At 45.6% G+C, this 19,456-nt stretch overlaps 1 protein-coding gene across 6 annotated transcripts in view; it reads right to left on the reverse strand.

The window, feature by feature from the left end:
* The window catches only part of GSG1L (GSG1 like), a 127,127-nt gene extending 108,292 nt beyond the window's left edge, over positions 1-18,835 (reverse strand). For 2 of the 6 annotated variants that reach the window (XM_044980692.1, XM_044980691.1), the window contains exon 1: positions 18,050-18,828. In XM_044980692.1, the coding sequence (XP_044836627.1) occupies positions 18,050-18,350 (301 nt within the window). In that variant the 5' untranslated portion in view covers positions 18,351-18,828. Of the gene's footprint in view, positions 1-18,049 lie in introns of all 6 variants that reach the window. The other 4 variants (XM_044980695.1, XR_006572557.1, XM_044980693.1 and 1 more) reach the window with 3 other exon arrangements.
* Between the last annotated feature and the right edge of the window lie 621 nt (positions 18,836-19,456).

Below are 19,456 nucleotides of genomic sequence, written 5' to 3' on the forward strand. Positions count from 1 at the left end.
CTATTCAAGCAGCTCTAATTAAAACTTCAGCCTTATTGTTCCAGTGTGTTGTGTCCCTGTCCCCTACCGCGTGTCTGTGGGGTCTGTTTATTCTGTACAGAATTCACAGTAGGGACTGTCTGCTACTCTGTTTAGCACAGTGGTGCCCCATTCTCGGTTGGTTCTTAGGCTGTACTGGAATAAATAATAATTCGGTTAGCATGCCTCCCACTCGAACTGGGACATACCAATGCACCTGTGGGAAGAGCCAACAGCACTCAGTGATAGCAGAATAGTTTAAGCCAAGATATAAATAGACTAAGACCAGAAGGGGCCATTATGATCATCTAGTCTGACTTCCTCCACAACATGGGCCAGAAAAAAAATTCACCCAGTGATTCTGGCATCAACGCCATAACTTCTGACTGGGCTAGAGCAGGTCTCTTAGAAAGATACCCAATCTCACCATAAAGACTTCAAGTGATGGAGAATCTGCCACATCCCCAGGTAAGCTATTCAATGGTTAATCACCCTCCCTGTGAGAAAATTGCACCTTATTTCTAGCCTGAATTTGTCTAGCTTCAGTTCCCAGGCACTGGATCTTGTTGTGCCTTTGTCTGCTGGACTGAAGAGCCCTCTGCTGTCTTCTCCCCAGGTAGGTATTTACAAACTGTGATCAAGTCCTCTCTTAACCTTTATGATGAAAACCTTCCATCATAGGCGCCAACTTCTCCTGGCACTGGTGGGTGCTCGTGCACACACACACCCCCGGCCCTGCCTCCATTCCAACCCCTTTCCCAAAGTCCCTGCCCCAACTCTACCCCCTCTCTGCATCTATTGGACTCCTCCCCCAAATCCCTGCCCCGCCTCCTCCCCTGAGCACACCGTGTTCCTGCTCCTCCCCCTTCCCTCCCACAGCTTGTTAGCCTGTTTTGCAGCAGCAAGCGCTGGGAGGAGAAGTGGGGAAGGTGCACTCAGGGAAGGAGGCAGAAGCGAGCTAGGGCAGGGAGCTGCCGGTGGGTGCAGAGCACTCACCAATTTTTCCCTGCGGGTGCTCCAGGGCTAGAGCACCCAGGGAGTCGGTGCCTATGCTTTCCATAGAGCAGAAGAAAGGGGAGAAAACGGCCTGTGAGAGGTCTTGGAGATCACCTTTTTCCCCCATTGCAGGTCTTCACTAGGCATGTGTCGCTATTATCTACCTCACCCCTCCCCCACTGTTTGCTCCATGGTCCAAATTGACAGGACAACGGCCCCTCCCTTTCCTACCTACATCTTAATGTTCAGGACTCAGAGCGCCACATGGCACCCTCAGCAGCAGGGTGTGGAGGAACATCAGCAGCTCCTGCTGGCATGACCACACATAAGGGTGCTGTGCTCACAGAATCACTGCACCAACACAGAGACAGGTGGCCAGGTAGCAGCAAACCAGGAAGAGAGTAGTCAGAGGAAAGGGAAAAGAATGGTTGGTGCTACTTGCAGAGTGGACCATTGTGGCAATTTAGACCACCACTGCCAAGGCTTTTAGTTCAGAGTTACCCCAAAGAAATCACCCTTCCCAAACATAGCTTTAGTTTACATTTTTGAGAATAGCAGCATTTCAAAACTGGAGAATAGGGATACCCTAGGGACCTGACAAAGCCAGGGGAATGGGCAGCATGATGCCAGATGACATTCAGTGTTGGCAAATGCAAGTTTATGCACCTTGGAGGAGTAATTTTAACTTCTCGCACTCTTTACTGGATTCTAAATGCACTGGAACCACTCTGGGAAAAGAGCTGGGTTGCACTGCAGATGGCTTAGTAAAGTCCTCGGCTGTGTGTAGCGGTGGCCAACAAGCAAAGAAAACGGATGGAAATTAATACTGCAAATAGTGTTATACTGTCAATTCTATCACCCCATCTTAAGAATATACCGGAAATCAAAGAGCTCCAGAGATGGGCAATGCAAACGATTAGAGGAGTGGATGGACTTCTGTATGAAGAGGTGTTAAGACGGACTGTTTAAGGAGGAACTGGATAAGAGGGGACATGATAGAGGTTTACTGAAGGAAGGGGCTAGAGAAGGTAAATGAGATGCTCTTATTCACCCTCCAATACAAAAAGAACATGGAAATATTCAATAAAATTTAAAACTAACAGGAAACATTTTAAAACAATGGAACCCACAAAAAATCCACCAAAAAGAATACGAACACCATTTGCGCGCACGCACACACACACACACACGCACACTCCATATCTATATGTAACCACGCTAGGTGACGTTCACACTTGTGTAGGGTACTATCACAAAGAGATGCACAAATAAAGTGGTGCACCAGCCTTTGCTAACCCTAAGCAGCATGATGAATTTCACCCCATTATCTTTTGCTTTTGTCTGTGACAGTTTTTATCTTTCCAGGATTAATGCTTATCTGTTTGCCTGTGACTATGGTAGTTGCATTTGTCACACATTAATTTCTTAAAACAAAAGTGAATTAGTATATTACAAAAACAAAAAGCATAAAAAAACCCTGAATACATGAGAGAAATCTTTAGCCTCCAGAATATCTAGTCACCTTGGCATCTTTCTATCTGTCTTTCTGTCTCCCACTCATATAAGTTAACTGCCTCCTTTCTCAGCAAATCATTACTTATATATATATTCATATATAAGTATAAATTAGAATTTACATGTTTATAAATATTTTATATTTCTCATTAGAAATGCATTGTGTGGAGATAGACATTATTCTGTGGAAATATTATAGATAGTTTTGCAGTTTAAACTTGACATGTAATTCTCATTGTTTGGAGGTAAGAGACGGCAACATAAAGCAGGAGCTTAGGGCCTCAGCTCCTGGTGCCATGTGATGATGCCAGAATCTCAGCTTTCATTTTAAAAAAGCCTCTCCTGGCAGTGAAGAAATGTTTGAAAATGTGACCCAAGTGTTATTGCTATAGTAATCTCTGCCTGAGTCTGAAGACAGCCTGATTCTCAGTTATTGTACTACAGACGACATTATTCATCTTATAGGAACATACGAATTGCCAGACTGGATCAGACCCATACTCCATCTAGTCCTGTCTCTGACAGTGACCAGAACCAGATGCTTCAGAGAAAGGTGTAATACCTCCACAATAGGCAGATGTGGGATAATCTTCCCCCAAACAGGTCATAGTCTCATCTCTTGGCTTGAGTCCTGAAGCCTACTGATGCTTCCAAAATTTGTTCATAATTAATTATGATCACTCTGGATCTTCTTGAGATCCATATAAATGTCCAATCTCTTTTGAATCTTGTTCAGTTCTTGGCCTCAGTGATTTCCTCATTACTAGCCCCCTTTGCAGATAATTAATAAATACATAAAAACAACACAGGACCCAGTAGGGGACCCTGAGGCCTTGCTGCTAAGCTTTGCCATGATGAAAATTGACCATTGAACCTTAGTGTTTTGTCTCCTAGCCAGTTTTTGATCTATGGCAATACTCTGCCTCTCGCCTCATGACCACTTAGGCCTGGTCTACACTAGGGTGGGGGGTCGAACTAAGGTACGCGACTTCAGCTACGCGAATAGCATAGCTGAAGTCGAACTACCTTAGTTCGAACTTCTTACCTGTCCAGACGCCGCAGGATCGAAGTCCGCGGCTCCCCCGTCGACTCCGCCACCGCCGTTTGCAGCGGTGAAGTTCCGGAGTCGATGGGAGTGCGTTCGGACTTCGAACTATCGCGTCTAGATTAGACGCGATAGTTCGAACTCCGAGAAGTTGAACCCTACGCGTCGACCCGGCAGGTAAGTATAGACCTACCCTTAGCTTCTTCAGTAACCTCTTGTATGAGACATTGTCAAAGGCCCTTTGAAAGTTGAAATACATATCAGCTGGTTCTTCTTTATTCACACGTTCAAAGAATTCTAAGAGATTAGTGAGACACAATTTTCCTTTGCAGAAACCATGTTGGTTAGACCCTGGCAGACCGTGATCTTCCTGGTGTTTTGTTGTTCTATTTTTAATTATTGTTTCAACCAATTTACCAGGTAGAGATGTAAGGCTGACTGGTCTGTAATTCCCCAGATCTCCTCTACAGTCTTTTTAAAACCTGGGTACATTTGCCACCTTCCAGTCCTTTGGAACAGTGGCAGTTTTTAGTGAGTTTAGAAATTTTTGTTTGCAACTCAGTCACTACCTACTTGAGCTCCTTCAGAATTCTTGGATGCATCACCTGGGTCTGGTGACTTATTGTTTAAATTGCAATAAATCACAATCAGTTTGCTCCAGGACCTTTTTCAGACACCTCCATCTCTGAGAGCATCTCATCTTTACCAGAAAGACCAATTCCAGGTAGGAATCTCCCCAACAGTGGGCTGAGGCAAAGAAATCATTTAGTTTCTCACCAATGTTCTTATCGTCTTTAATTGCTGTCTTTAACCCTTAATGATTTAGCAAGCCCATCAATTCTTTTGCAGACTTTATGATTCTGCTATATTTAAAGAATCCCTTGTTTGTTTTTATTCCCTTCACTATTTGCTCTTCAGACTCCTTTTTGGCCCTTCTTAACACCTTCTTACTTAATGTCTGCTGTAATTTATTATCCTATTTATTGGCTTCAGAGGCTCAGATTTCCACGTTTTCAAAGATGTTGGTTTGGCTCAAATAACTTCTTGAACCTTTCATGTAGACCAGTGCTTCTCAAAGCCAGTCCACCGCTTGTTTGGGGAAAGCCCCTGGCGGTCCGGGCCAGTTTGTTTACCTGCTGCATCCGCAAGTTCAGCTGATCGTGGCTCCCACTGGCCACGGTTCGCTGCTCCAGGCCAATGGGGGCTGCGGGAAGCGATGCGGGCCGAGGGACGTGCTGGCCGCCCTTCCCGCAGCCCCCATTGGCCTGGAGCGGCGAACTGCAGCCAGTGGGAGCTGCAATTGGCCAAACCTGCAGACACGGCAGGTAAACAAACTGGCCCGGACCACCAGGGGCTTTCCCCGAACAAGCGGCAGACCGGCTTTGAGAAGCACTGATGTAAATAACATGGTTTACTCCTTGCTTTCCTGGTTTCCCTCTCTGTTCAGGGGTAGGGGTGTGTGTGTGTGTACTCTGAGTCTATTATAGGTTTTTCTTAGTAGCATCCAAGCCGTCTCTAGGGATTTTCTTTCCTTTACTTTTAGCTTTAGGGCCTTAGCATCTAACCTTCTCATTTTATTGAAATCTTTTTCTAAAGAAATCTGTCACTTTTTGGTATCCTACCTGCCTTGTGGATGTTTAACCTAATTATATTGTTGGGTTTGTCACTTTAAAAAAATTAGCCTGAAGTAATAACCTCTCCTCTTCGTGCTCTAGAGCTAGCTGTTTCAAAAAGCAATTACATGAAGTGTTTTTCGGGAAACCTTGTCCTGTTGAGCCATCTGACAAGTGTGTGTGTGGGTAGTTAGTCTCCCATCACTAATATTAGGTTAGATATTGCTGCCTTTTTCATCTCTCTTGACATTGTGTACTTATCTACATACCAAATGCCTTATAAACTGCTGAATCTTGGCCTGCTGAGAAACCTCAGGAGCACTGGAAAGCCTAAAAGAAATTTTAGAGACTCTGAAAAAGGCATAGTAAAGGTTGCCGGATTTCTGGATTCAGAGGATCATGCCACACCAGTGTCATATTTACAGTAAATCTTTGAGCTCCTGCACAACCTGGAAAATATCAGTTGTAGGTACAGGATCTCATGCAGTTCCTGATTCACAGCAGCTATCACACAGCATATAGAGGAAGTCAATCTTTGTTGTCACTTTATCGTAGCATTTAGACAAAGCTAACAGATATTGTCACAGGCTGACTAAAGAATCATATTCCCAAATAAGTCTCTCCAACCATTCTCTAGAATGTACTATTAATTTGCCTCCCCTCTACCCCCACTGGAGAAGCTTTGTAATTCAAAGCTGGTTCCTTGATCCAACAGGGCTTCAGCACTCCCTTCAATAGTATATGCATGTCATCCCATAAACTATGGGTGGGATTTGCAGAAACACTCAGTGTTGGCCTAACGCTGACCCCATTGAAGTCAATGATAAAATTCCCATTAGTTTCAATGGGAACAGAATTACACCAACATTGAATGCTTCAGAAAAATCCCACTTTGTACATTTTCCAGTTAAACTGAGATAGCTCATACAATAACTTGGTGTGGTCTGAGCATATACAAAACAATTGTTTCTTTCTAGGTAATAGTTAGGGCTGAGTGAATGCAGAATTTCCATCCTGCAGGAAATTCTGACATTGCAATATTTTGAAGTTTTCTGTAGAATGGAAATTTGATTGGGGAATGCTGAAACATTTCCTTTAGATATTTTTGATCCAAACAACAAAACAATTTGACACTCCTGAGATAAAATGTTTCATTTCAGTTTGTCAGAATAACCCAAAATGCTTCATATGGAGTTATTTCAACATTAAACTGCATTTCCTTATGGGAGAGCCTGATATTACCATTCTACCCTAAGGGCCAGGCCCCAGACTGGACTACAGCTCCACAATACACCCAAGCTCATCTATAGCCTGTCACAGGGGCCACTCACTGTGAGTAGCACCTCCTGCTGGCCATCCTTAGTATTAGCTCTGCCAGCTTGTGCTCCCCCTCCAGTGTTGTCTTTTTTCCCCACCCCCATCTTGTCTTGCTCTGCTGCCCTGCTTGCTCCTGGGTCTGCATCTTCTGTGGCTTAGCCCTCCAGCCAGGTCATTAAAGTCCTCCCCTTCCAGGGAATTCAGTCTCTTCAGACCTGCTGTCTGTCTGGCACCTCCAGTACCCTGGCCACTCCCCAGTGGCTGGTAGGGGAACTCAGGCCCCCTATTTATAATGGGTTCCAGCCCAGGGACCCTATAACAAGCAGCCACAGTCCCTGTGTAGTCCTACCTCTTCCTGCTGTTTCCCTGGTCGTCTTCTTACATGTCTGGCTTGCCCCCTCTCTGGTTTTGCTAGCCTCCAACTCCCTCCACTCAGGGAGTGACTACAGCCTTTCCTAGGCAGCAGCTCTGCTACCTGGGTTTATACCAGCCCTGCCTGTTCCACCACATGTGAGCCTGTCCTTAATTAGCTGCCTCCAGCCTAAATCTCTCCTGTTTGAAGTCTAATCAGCTGATTGGGCCCACTGGCCTAACTCAGCACTTGCTGGGCTAGTATGGGGAGCACACCCCCATTATGCACCACTCAACTTGGTCACAGTGAAATCAGTGCATTGCCTTATCCGATGTAGGCCCTTTGAGCCTAGCCCATAAGAGAGAATGGGGGCTGGAAATACACAACCCATAAGTAAGGTGACCAAGTGTCCTGATTTCATAGGGACAGTCCCGATAGTCAGGGCTTTTTCCTAAATAGGCACCTATTATCCCACCCCACCCCCAGTCCCAATTTTTCACACTTACTGTCTGGTCACCTTACCCATGAGACAATAAGCCACAGTAGGATAATGAAGTTTAATTTTTTTAACTGATTCTAGCTGAGTCAATCTGGGTCATTTCAAAAACAAACCATTCCAGTTTGGATCGAATTGGCCCAAAATGAAATACTTCATTCTGATTTTTCCCCAACAGAAAACTGCATTTCGCAGAAACTGCACTTTTCATTGGAAAAATCATTCTGATGGAATATTCCAAACCAACCCTACTATTTCAAAATAGTTTAGTTTAAGAAAGGTCCAGCTAATAAAATTGTGTTCACTCCTGATACCAGCTGCCATTTTTAGCTTCTGTCCATTAGTAAACAGTTGCAGGCTTTTTTACTTCTGATTTAGTAACACGATTATTTTATCTTTTGAGACAGCTCACACTCTCCGTCCCATTGGGGGTTGCTTTAACTCAGAATTTCTGTGGCCAATTTTTTTTATGATTTGTTTTTTTTCTGCCAACTCCAGCAGCGTCCCACTTCGTTACAGTACAGAGCGTTAGATTTCCTTGACTTATGTTTATTTTGTGAATGTGTGTAGACAGTTCACAACCACAACAGATTTTACAAACGTAAAATCCATATTTTATGCTTATGCTGAAGCATCTTTTTGGCTGAAATGGTGGGTAGCTGTGCAAGGAGGCTGCGCTGTATGTGCTCCTGTCGGCCAGCATAGCAGAGAATGCTAGATTCTGCTGGTGCTGACTCAGATAGTCGTGCCATGGCAACTGCCTTTTCTACAGTGAAACCCTCCTGTTGTAAGCATCTTTCACACAGCGTTTTGTTGAGCAAACTCCTCCACAAACTGATCTCAGATCATGACTAATTCAAATGTGCCAAAAACTCTCACTTCCTCAGAAGCCCACCTAGTTCAGTTCCTAGCTAGAGTCATGTAGTGTGGAGTCCCATGCAATATGCCAGCCTCGTATCTTTGCCTATGCCTGGAGCAGGAAGAGGGAAGGTAGACCCAGGGAGCACCTAAGCGCACCCTGGGGACTATGCAGAACAAGCACCATGCTTGCCTGACATATGCACTCCTCTGAGATGGGGACTAGAACTGTGAGAGTGACTGTGAGAGCACCCATGGCATTCTTATGACGGAGGGACCCCAGCCACTGAATGTAACTGTAACCAGACCCCAGGGCCTGGGCGTGTGCCTCATACTCTGACTGGAGGGATATGGCAGTAGGTCAGGTTCACTATCCTAGCAGTGCCACAGTGGGATCGTGCCCACTCTCCATGTCCAGGATGGCCTGATCCTGCTAGGACAGTCTAGGTGAGGGTCCCCAGACAGTCGGCTGTTGCCAAGGCCCCTCCACATTGCTCTGAGGTTCTATGTCCTGGCCAGCTCCCCCACAGCACTAATTTCACTCCTGACAGTGATTCTGGAGGTGGCTCTTCAAGACCTCTCCTTTTAGGGGCAACTGAGGAGCTGGGGCCCACCAGGATGACAGTCAGTTTCTCCAGCCATGTAATTTCCCCATTCTCAGATCCACCACCACTGGGTCTGTAAAGGGGTGGCCTGTTCTAGAGATCTTCCCCCAACCCACACTTTCCCAAGCCCATCTCATTCCCTACTGCACACTGGCCAGAGCTCCCATTGGTGGCAGCCATTCTTCCTGAGACAGAGGCAGACTGCACTAAGGTAGTATTGCTAACTCAGACCAATGCATTGTAATTTTTGCTCTGTCTGAAGAATGTCTTGTGATGATGTGAAGAATTGTACTCATCGAGAGAGAGAGACTTTCTTTTTATGCAGTACCCTATAGCCTAGAGGAGAGTGCCCTCAACCACAGATAATGAGTTCCAGTCCCAGATCTTCTACTGACAGTATTTCAGTGGCATTCACAACCCTAAATCTGAACCAAGGTCTCATACCTTGTGCACGTGGCAGGGTAACTATCATTCACCCATTTCACTGATAACTAAGAGCTTGCACAAGGTCATTTCAGGCTGAGCTGACAATAGAACCCAGGGTTCTAATCAACAGAGCTAAAAACATTGCAACCCTTCTGCCACCTAGTCTCTAAGGTCTGGTCTACACTGGGGGAGGGGGATCGATCTAAGGGTAGGTCTATACTCACCGTCCGGGTCGACGCGGTGAGTTCGACTTCTCGGAGTTCGAACTATCGCATCTAATCAAGACGTGATAGTTCGAACTCCCCACGCGCTCCGGTCGACTCCGGAACTCCACCACCGCGAACAGCGGTGGTGGAGTCGACCTTGGAGCCGCGGAGTTCAACCCCGCCGCGTCTGGACGGGTAAGTCAGTCGAACTAGGGTACGCAAGTTCAGCTACGGGGGAGTTCGACCCCCCCCCTTAGTGTAGACCAGGCCTAAGTTACGCAACTTCAGCTATGTGAATAATGTAATCAAAGTCGATGTACTTAGATCTACTCACTGCGGTGTCTTCACTTTGATGAGTTGACTGCTGCAGCTCCCCCGTCTACTCCACCTGCACCTCTTGTGGAGGTGAAGTACAGGAGTCGATGGGAGAGTGCTCAGGGGTCGATTTATTGCATCTAGACTAGATGCAATAAATCAACCCCTGCTGGATCGATCACTGCCCACCGATCCGGCAGCTAGTATAGACATAACCTCAAAAACTAAATGCTCTGTAACCCCTGCCAACACCATGTAGGTCTGTGTCGCTCCCTACTGGCTAATCCACCTATAGAGGTTTGACTCTACTACTATTTCTATGCTAACACACAGCCCAATTTTTAAAGGTATTTGGTTGCTTGAGGATGCAAATAGGCACCTTTTGAAAATCCCACTAGATGCCTAACTCTTAAAATCCCACTAGGCACCTATCTGCACCTCTAGGAACCTCTTAGCTACAGCATTGAGCTGGGAACTCATGTTCAGCCAGTTTCCACTATGACCCCTACGTTCTTTTCGGAGTCCCTGCTTTCCTGGATGGAGTCCCCCATCCTGTAAGCGTGGCCTGCACTCTTTGTTCGATTTCTAAGGCTCTCAGTGTGCAAGGAGGCTACCTCCCAGTGGGATTTGTCTGGATAATGACATTCCTTGTTCTTAGATATGACATGCTGTGGACTATATTAAACATGCACTGGTCAAAGAAACCCAGGCAAACTAGATCACTCTGTTTAACTGATCTGTCCTCAAAATTCTTTAACACCAAGATTAGAAGAGTGATATCTACCAACTTTACTGGCACTGATTTTATATTTTCTTACAGATCATTGATGAAGACATTGAATACAATTGGGCCAAGAACTGATCCCAGCAAGACCCCACTAGAAACACCCCCACTGGATGATAATTCCCCAGTTACAATTAGTTTTTGAGATCTCTCATTTAACCAGTTTCTGATCCAATTAATATGCACCACACTGATTCTTTTAAAGAGCTAGAATATATTTGGTGATGAGTTAAATGCCTTCGAGAACTCTAAGGACCAGACTTACAAAGAAACTTAGGTGTGGTGATGCTGATACCCCCCCAAACCTAAATAGAAAAGCACCAGTGATTGCTCTTTATAAATATATCAGAGGGATAAATATTAGGGAGGGAGAGGAATTATTTAAGCTTAGTACCAATGTGGACACAAAAACAAATGGATATAAACTGGACACTAGGAAGTTTAGTCTTGAAATTAGATGAAGGTTTCTAACCATTAGAGGAGTGAAGTTCTGGAACAGCCTTTCAAGGGGAGTAGTGGGGGCAAAAGACATATCTGGCTTCAAGACTAAGCTTGATAAGTTTATGGAGGGGATGGTATGATGGGATAGCCTAATTTCAGCAATTAATTTGGCAATTGATCTTTGATTATGAGCAGGTAAGTATGCCTAGTGGTCTGTGATGGGATGTTAGATGGGGTGGGATCTGAGTTACTACAGAGAATTCTTTCCTGGGTGCTAGCTGGTGAGTCTTGCCCACATGCTCAGGGTTTAACTGATCGCCATATTTGAGGTCGGGAAGGAATTTTTCTCCAGGGCAGATTGGCAGAAGCCCTGGAGGTTTTTCACCTTCCTCTGCAGCATGGGGCACGGGTCACTTGCTGGAGGATTCTCTGCAGCTTGAGGTCTTCAAACCACAATTTGAGGACTTCAGTAACTCAGACATAGGTTAGGGGTTTGTTACAGGAATGGGTGGGTGAGATTCTGTGGCCTGCATTGTGCAGGAAGTCAGACTAGATTATCATAATGGTCCCTTCTGAACTTAAAGTCTATGAGACTCCAAGCCACATGGGTTTGCTATCTTGGAGCTAGGTACCTAAATCCAAGCTGCAGTGAGGTACCCGCCTATGCTTGGTATTCTCAGCTGTAAATCCTCTCCTGGAATTAGGTGCCTACACTGTTTCTGTGAGGATGAGGAGGCAGCAGCCTTCCCTCCTAACTCTTAGCCCAGCAATTAGGGTCCCTCAGGACCACTCTGAAGAAAAAAGAGGTACTCGGAGCTTAGTAAAAAACACCATTTGAAGAAACCCAAACCAGGCAGTTTCACCTTTCCTTTGGCTCCCCTTAATGAATAAAGAAGTGAGAGACCAGAAATCAGTGTTTGCAATTCTGTGGGATGTGGTGTTCATGCTACAGTTCACTAAAAGTTTCAAACTGTTTTGCGCTTCTTTTTAAATCAAAAAAGTTCCTGCACTGCACAATGGCAGGAGGTTGCTGTCGCCATACCATTGCCAGCACTCCACCTAAAATGGCGTATGACGACAGGCCAAGGAGTGCAGCTGACACAATGAGAGGGTTTCTCCACAGAAGACAGACTACACAATGTTTCAGAGAGAGCTGCTAGTACAACAGAGGATTTCCCATCATGGAGGAGATCTTCCAGGGCCCTGTATTGGATGACAGTGGTGGGGTACAAATTTGGATCTGAGCCATGTTACCCAAGAGCTCTTCATGTCATCTTATAACAAGGTAAAGGAGAGAACTGTCATGCTAATTACAGTGGAGTTATAGCTTTACCAATGTTAAAATTGCACCAGAGGTTTTGTTTAAGCAGCAGTGTTAAACTTTCATCAAAAGTCTCTGAATTCTCAAAAAGTCCAGTTTGAAATTAAGAGCTTAGGCAGTCTCATTGAGGGGAATGGGAAGGTGTGGGGCCCCAGTAAACATGACCCACTTCATCCCAGTTATAGATGTTTTGAGGGCTCCCTGAGCTCAGGGCCCTGGTACAATTGTCTCCCCTTCCCCCTCTTTGCCAGCCCTGAGCTTAATTGTTTCCAAAAATCACAATAGCATGTGAGCAGGAGCAATGAGGGGGACAGAGATACTTTGCACAAACCTTTATCTTCCTCTTCAAGCTAAAGACAATGAGAGTCAATAGGCCTGTCCCAACAGGTGGGATATCTTATCTGGGGAGCATTAATTAAGCTAAAGTAAAATACACATTACCAGGAAAGGAAAGCTCCTTTGATTAACAAGGTCTTCAAGTTACTGTTAAAGGGAATCTCCTGTGATTTGCATGAGGACATAATTCCCATCTTACTGGCTAGCTACAAAGTATTATGAACCAGTGATGAGTGTAGAAACATAAGTTTAAGTCCTCTAGAAATAACTAGTTATGAGACCCAGAAAACTGAAGGTCAACTGGAGCAAACTATGTGTTCCTGCAAGAAATCCAACCCACGTTGCCTTCACCTCAAGCTATACATTTGTTTGCCTTATGACTCAGACGCATATCTCTCTGTGACTAACCTGTCTTATTGTGACAGTATAAAGTCTCCAATCCCATGACAAACCCTGGAAGATGTGAAGTGAAAAGAATGTAAAGACTTTGCCCACTAGGGTTAGAGGAATTATAAAGGATGTTGTTTGTTTTCTTCGTAAACAGTTGCACTCTAGAAGTGCCAGGGATTGTATGGTACAAGAAGGGGAAAGGAATGGTCTAAGCACCCACTGAGGTTATAACTGGGGGAATTCCAATTAATAATCCAGGCTAATATTGAAATACAGTCCTTGAAATGAATCCAATATAAAAATCCTCCAATAAGAAAAGGACTGAAAGAATGTGTTATATACTGACACCCTCTACTGAATACCAATGGAAGTTACAGAGAAACCAGGAGACCTGAAATCTGAATACCCAGCTGGCCAGTGTCCAGTACAAAATAAGGGGATTGCCTTCCTCCAGTGGACCCTGAAACAGTATCTCAACTTGGATCAGCTTGTGAGACCCTAGAGCTTGCTGAACCCCTGCAGACAGCCTCTCCTCTTGGCCAGAATCACAGGATGGAGCAGGGGTGACTGAACCCACAAATAAGCTGCAAAATCCAGACAGGAGAATGATATTTGGATCAGCCATGAGGAAAGGATTCTCCCCTATTTCTTGCTTAACCGGGTAAGAAGTGGTGAGATTAAATTTCAAAGATTGTATTTCTCCTTCTATTCCGTAATATAAATAACTGAAGGTTGGCTTGTTGAGTCTGCACTCTTTAGAGAGACCTCAAGTAACCATATTCTGGATTTTTAACTAACTAATGCTCTTAGCACGCGCTACTTTGTATGTCCAGCAAATTGGCCTAAGGGAGATTTAATACAATAATTATAATCAATTGCTTTTGATATTTTAAACTTGTCCCTTTTATTCCATACCATTCAAATAGCAGGGGACCATACTCGTACAAGTGCCTTAAGACAGCCGTACACATTGGTGAGGGACCACTAGTGTAAAAAATGTATTAGAAATACTGACAAAGTGATTATTGATGATCTCATATGTAATAAGAAATCTTGGTAGTTTGCTTTGTTCCTTGGCATAACTGCTGACCCTTGACCCTAATCTATGACCATCACTTCCAAGACTGTATTTTTGTGTTCAGTACAGACCTAGAAAACGGATTGTGTCTACAGCTGATTGAAGAACTGTTTATGGCATATGGATGTGGTTCCGGGTGAATTAATAAACTGTGGCTTGGTTAAGAATACCAAATGTACTGATTTGAGAAACACTGGCTGAGCTAGAAGTAGACCTGAAAAAAACTTCACTTTAGAATTAGTAAGCTAATGCTCCCTGGACGCAATAAAAAGGGGTTATCTTTAAATTCCATTCCAATATTGGCTACATCACCTATCAGCTTGGCAAGTCTGTTTTGTCAGATTTCAGCTTTAAAATCTAACTGGCATCTTCGCAGGCTGACAAAATTAACCCCAATTTACACTGCTACCATCTTGCAGAATGAGATGCCCTCCCCTGGGGCTCTTTACACACCACCACAATTGGTTCCCATCCTCAAGGAAGAGAGCAAATCTCCAGGGCAAGCCAGGAAAGGAATGTCTTGTATCCCTGGGGCCATGACGTGTATGAGGGTAGCACTGGAGCCTCCAACCCAGCCCAGCCCAAACCCACTAAGGGAACAGACCCTGTTTAAACAAAACTAGAAAATTAAACACACACCACAGTTTAATTTGCTGTAGCAGCACAAGTGTCATGGTGATGCTTGTTGGTATGTGTAGGAGATGGAAGTGACAGCCTGTGTATTGCCCATGCTGTGGCTATATGATCTGTACTATTGACTGCACTGGGGCTGTAAGGAATATTGAATTAACAGTGCTGTGACTTTACTGAGTGTGCTATTGACTCTATGGTGGCTATATGGAATGTCTTATTGGCAGAGATACAGGCTATACAGTGTGTAATTGACCACCCTGTGGTTATACCGAGTTTGCTATTGACAACCTTGTGCTTGTCAGCTATACAGAGTATGTTATTAACAGTGCTATGGTTGTATCGAGTGTGCTATCAACAGGGTTGTGGCTATATGGAGTGTGTGAATACACTGAAGCATCCTTCCTTACTAGTTCTGGCCCTGTGGTTACAGAGCATTGGTCACCTAGCAATTCCCCGCTCTGCAGGGTATGAAGAAGGTGTTTGAACTTGGGGTTCTTAGCCCTTATGCAAGTCCCTTAACCCTAGTCTATAGGACAGTCTGGTGTGGGCATTTGTCCATCTCTCCAGTTGAAGCTGTTCCACTGGGTATGAAATAATTAAATATGCACTGGTTCCGAGAGCGAGGGAGTAAGGATGACCCTTTACTTCAAAGGTTCAGGGACTCACCGGAGAGGTGGGAGACCCACATTCAAACAACTAGGCTGTTATATGGGTGACAGCTTTCCCCCACGCTTGTTTTGTGCAGAGTTTGGCATCAGCTGCTGCTGTTCTTGCAACAAGTGCCTTAGGCACCTGACTTGAGGGAGGGTTCACGGCTGAGAATCACAAATGAAGAGAGGTGCCAGCCTCCAGCCAGCACTTGTGAGTGGCACAGCTTACGCCACCTCCTTCTGCGAGCTATCTGCTATTGACTAGCTTGCACGGCCCTCTGCTCAGCATTCTGGCTTCTGCGAGTCCCTTTCCTAGGTGCCCAGCTCTCCCTATGCATTGTGTAGGAAGTCTGGGCCCCTAAAAGTGAGGCACTGCAATGCACCACCTAAGTCGTGCTGTGTAGTTAGTTAGCCCTGCGGCTATGTGGAGTGTGTTCTAGACAGGGCTCTGGTTATTTGGAGCATGGGAAGGTGGCAAGGAATGCTGGGGCTGTGGTGGGGAGCCAGGGGCTGTGCTCTGGGTAATACACTCAGAGGCAGACGGCCTGTGATTGCCCTGCACGATGCTTTTCACACCTGCAGCACAAAGTAGCCATGTGTGCACCCCCTCCCTCTCCCTCTGTAGATGCTGCCAGTTACAAGCAGGTGGGTACATGGCCCTGACCACAGTGAGCCTGCCTCACTGTCGAGCACTTTCAAGTCGGTCAGGCCAGTCTAGTGCCCAAGGCTGCGCTAGGCCTGGCTGGTGCCTGACTGCTGTGGAGGCAGCCTTAGCTCTAAATGTTATCTACGCCAGCAGGGCTTTGTCCCCTGAGCACAGCTCCTAATGAAGGGCAGATACAGGCTTTCCTTCTATTGCTGACTTACCTCACTGTATGAGCTGGACTGAATTCACAGGGTGAAGAGGTACCCAGGCAATCTGGGGCATAAACAGTAATGGACTGAGCCTGGCTAGGAAAACTGGAATAGCCTGTAACAAACTCAGAGGCACTTGGTTGGCCCTGGTTCTGGTCTGAGAGCCACCCAGCTCTGGCTAGGTCCTGCTCTTCTTTCAAAAATCAGTGAGAAAAATGCCCTTTTTGCCTGTAACATTTTATTCATCCATAAATTTTTATGGTCCAGCATTTGCCTTCGTTTCACCCCAAGCAGGTCTGAGAGGATGATCCCAAATCAGGAGTTCCATGCACATTTCTTCCCTCACCTGAGCAAGATGGCCCAAGTTTACCCTTCTGTTGAATGAGCTTCAGTGGTTGACTAATTCTTAAAGTACCACCTCAGAAAGCAACACTTCCTGTCCTGGCCATCCAGTAAGCAAGCAACCCAGTGCTTTGGGATAGCGCAGACCTCGTGACATAATCAAGCTCCCAGCCACGACAGCTCCAATTTATAGACTATTTAGCCTGTTTTACTACAGCCCCTAACTCCTGCCCCGAGAATCTTTGCTTTAGCTCTGTATGGAATTCCACCCTTTCAGGTCTGGCGAATCCTTTTCCATTTTGCTTTGAGTCATCCTTTTGCACTCTGGGCTACATTAAGGAGATCTGGGGTTAGGCACACTCCCGCATGCAGCTCCCTGGGACACCACCCTAGAGGATGCTGAATCAGTAGCAGCCGGCCTCTCCATCTCTCCCAGAAGTGGTAGGAGCAACACACCTGCTTTCCTTGCGGGTGTGGGGCCAAGCAGCTTCCTCCCTGGCAGCAGTGGCTGCTGCTCCTGCCTCTGCTGGAGGCCCACTGCAGCCGTCACTGCCTCGGGGACACCTGGGTCACATTTTCATGCTTTGATTTGCAACCACATGGACTAGATTTTTAAAAATGAAAGCTTAGATTCTGGCATTGTTGCACAGCTTGGGGAGTAAGGGCCATAGGCGTTGGGCCTATAGTGCCTTCATCCAGCCCTGTTTGCTTGTCTATAACACCTTCCATCCAGGAGTGTTTTACTGGTGAGGTTGGAAAATACCATTACTCCCATTTTACAGTCAGAGAAACTGAAACGCAACCTGGTGAAGTGCTTTGCCCAAGGCGGCACAAGGAGTCAGTGACCAAGCTGGGAATGGAAATGATCTCCTGTCACTCAATCCTGTGCTTTCACCAGCATTTCCTCTGCTGGACTTTGGTTAGCTTGTGACATAGCCTGGGGGTCGTGTCACAATAAGTGTTACTAGAAACAGACCATCGGGGCTATTGGCTGAGTGGAACCATGAGCTTCACCCTCCCCCTGAAATCCAGGACAGTGTTTTCAGGATATTTAAGGGGATGATTGGGATTGGGTAACTGAACCCCAGAACCTCTGCAGCTACTAACAGGACCTTGTCTTTTGTATGATATGGCGAGTGACTCATGAAAGGAAAGCACGGACTGGCCTCTGGAAGCAAGCAAGCAGCAGGGCCAGGGCTTGCTAGCACATATTTGTCTGAGGTTCAGCTGATTTCTCAGCACACACTCACTGCCTGATCAGCAGACAAACAAGCAAATTCTCCTCGCAATGAACAGGTTGTTTCCCCTCTGTCCTGTTTGCAACAATGAATTGCTAAATTCTCAGGCTTTCAGCTGCAGAGAGTTTACAGTTGCAAATAGCTCCTCCAGTTATTTGTTAAGCTGCTGAATCAAATATAAAGCAATGCAAGCTGAAAGGAAATAGTATTGCCACTTACCAGCAGCATTGATATTTTCCTCACAGGAGTACCAGATCCCAGTGTGGAAATACCGGAAGAGAAAGCGGTCATCCCCCGTCTCCCAGCTATAGTGCACCACGTTCTGGTTTGTCTCATTGGCCGTCTCATTCCCACTGTAGTTGAGGCAATTTGTCTTCTTGTCTTTCCCACAGTTTGGCTTGGGGACCCTCTGAGTCCCTTCACACCAGTGGGTTGTGATAAAGGCTGTGGTGGAGAAGAGGAGAGCCATCAGATTCAGACTCACTGCTAGGAGGGCTCTGCATCTTCGGTTTGTCTTCATGGTAACCCGCCCCCTCCTGCGGAGAAAAGAAATCAAATGTGGGGTTTTTTGGGGCTGGGAAGTTCAAAGCCCGTCACAATTCAGAATGTGGTTTTCCAGTCACAGAAACTCTCAGCTTCTTCCAATCTGTTGCTGAAACAGTGAAGGAAATGCTGCAGCCATCCTCCCATTTTCCTCTTTATTTGAAATCCCGTCTTGGTGTGTTACAAGAGCAGCTGCAGCCAGCAGAAATGTAGCTGTATTGTTGTGTGTGTCGTGGCTAAGAGTGCTGAAAGAATCAGAGAAGGTCTGTCTCAGAGGCAGCATGAAGAGCAAGTGAACATCTGCTAGCGTAACACACATGATGCCGAGGGGCTATGCAGCCTTCTCCAGGGGGAGACACCTGCAGGCTGTGGGACTACATTGTACTTGACTCCGAAATCAAGCAGGAGCTGCTTCTGCATGCCATCAAAGTCATTTGTGAATCACGGCTGTTACTGCATCATGCTGACAGCTGAACGTTACAGAGGAGGGGGGAGGGAAGGAAGCCTCATTTTATATTCAAATTAATAATTATTCAAGGCTGAGAAGCCCATTTTCGGAAGCTGTACATGAATATTTACCCAGAGGAAGGGGGAATTCAGAATGATTACAGACTTTTTATTGTGTCTTGAGTAAGGAACAAGTCAGGGGGCTGATCCTCCTGTTATGTTACATGGTATAATTCCTCTGACTTCAGCGAAGCTACTTTCAATTTACACCTATGTGAAAGGAAAATTAGGCCCAAAGGTGATTAATTACTAAAATGCCGTAATTAGTAGAAAAAAAAAACCAATCCCACAATAGCAAATGGAGGCCACTGTTACAGACTTATTTCCAGATATAGCAGATACAGGCGTATCATATGAAATAAATCTGTAGGATAAATCCACTTTCTATGGATGGAGAGAATTAACTTGGAACAAACTGTGATCTTTGCACCTTTGTGTCTGCTTCTTGCCTGCCAGCTGATAAGGGGAACTCCTTAAAAAGATCAGATTCACAGGAATGATGTATTGTCCATCACTGTCCACCTGTTTACTGTGTCTCTGATCAGCGTGCAATCTTTTATTCAGTGAATGCTCAGC

The sequence above is a fragment of the Mauremys mutica genome, chromosome 11, assembly GCF_020497125.1.
Source record: "Mauremys mutica isolate MM-2020 ecotype Southern chromosome 11, ASM2049712v1, whole genome shotgun sequence".
Taxonomy (NCBI): Eukaryota; Metazoa; Chordata; order Testudines; family Geoemydidae; genus Mauremys; species Mauremys mutica.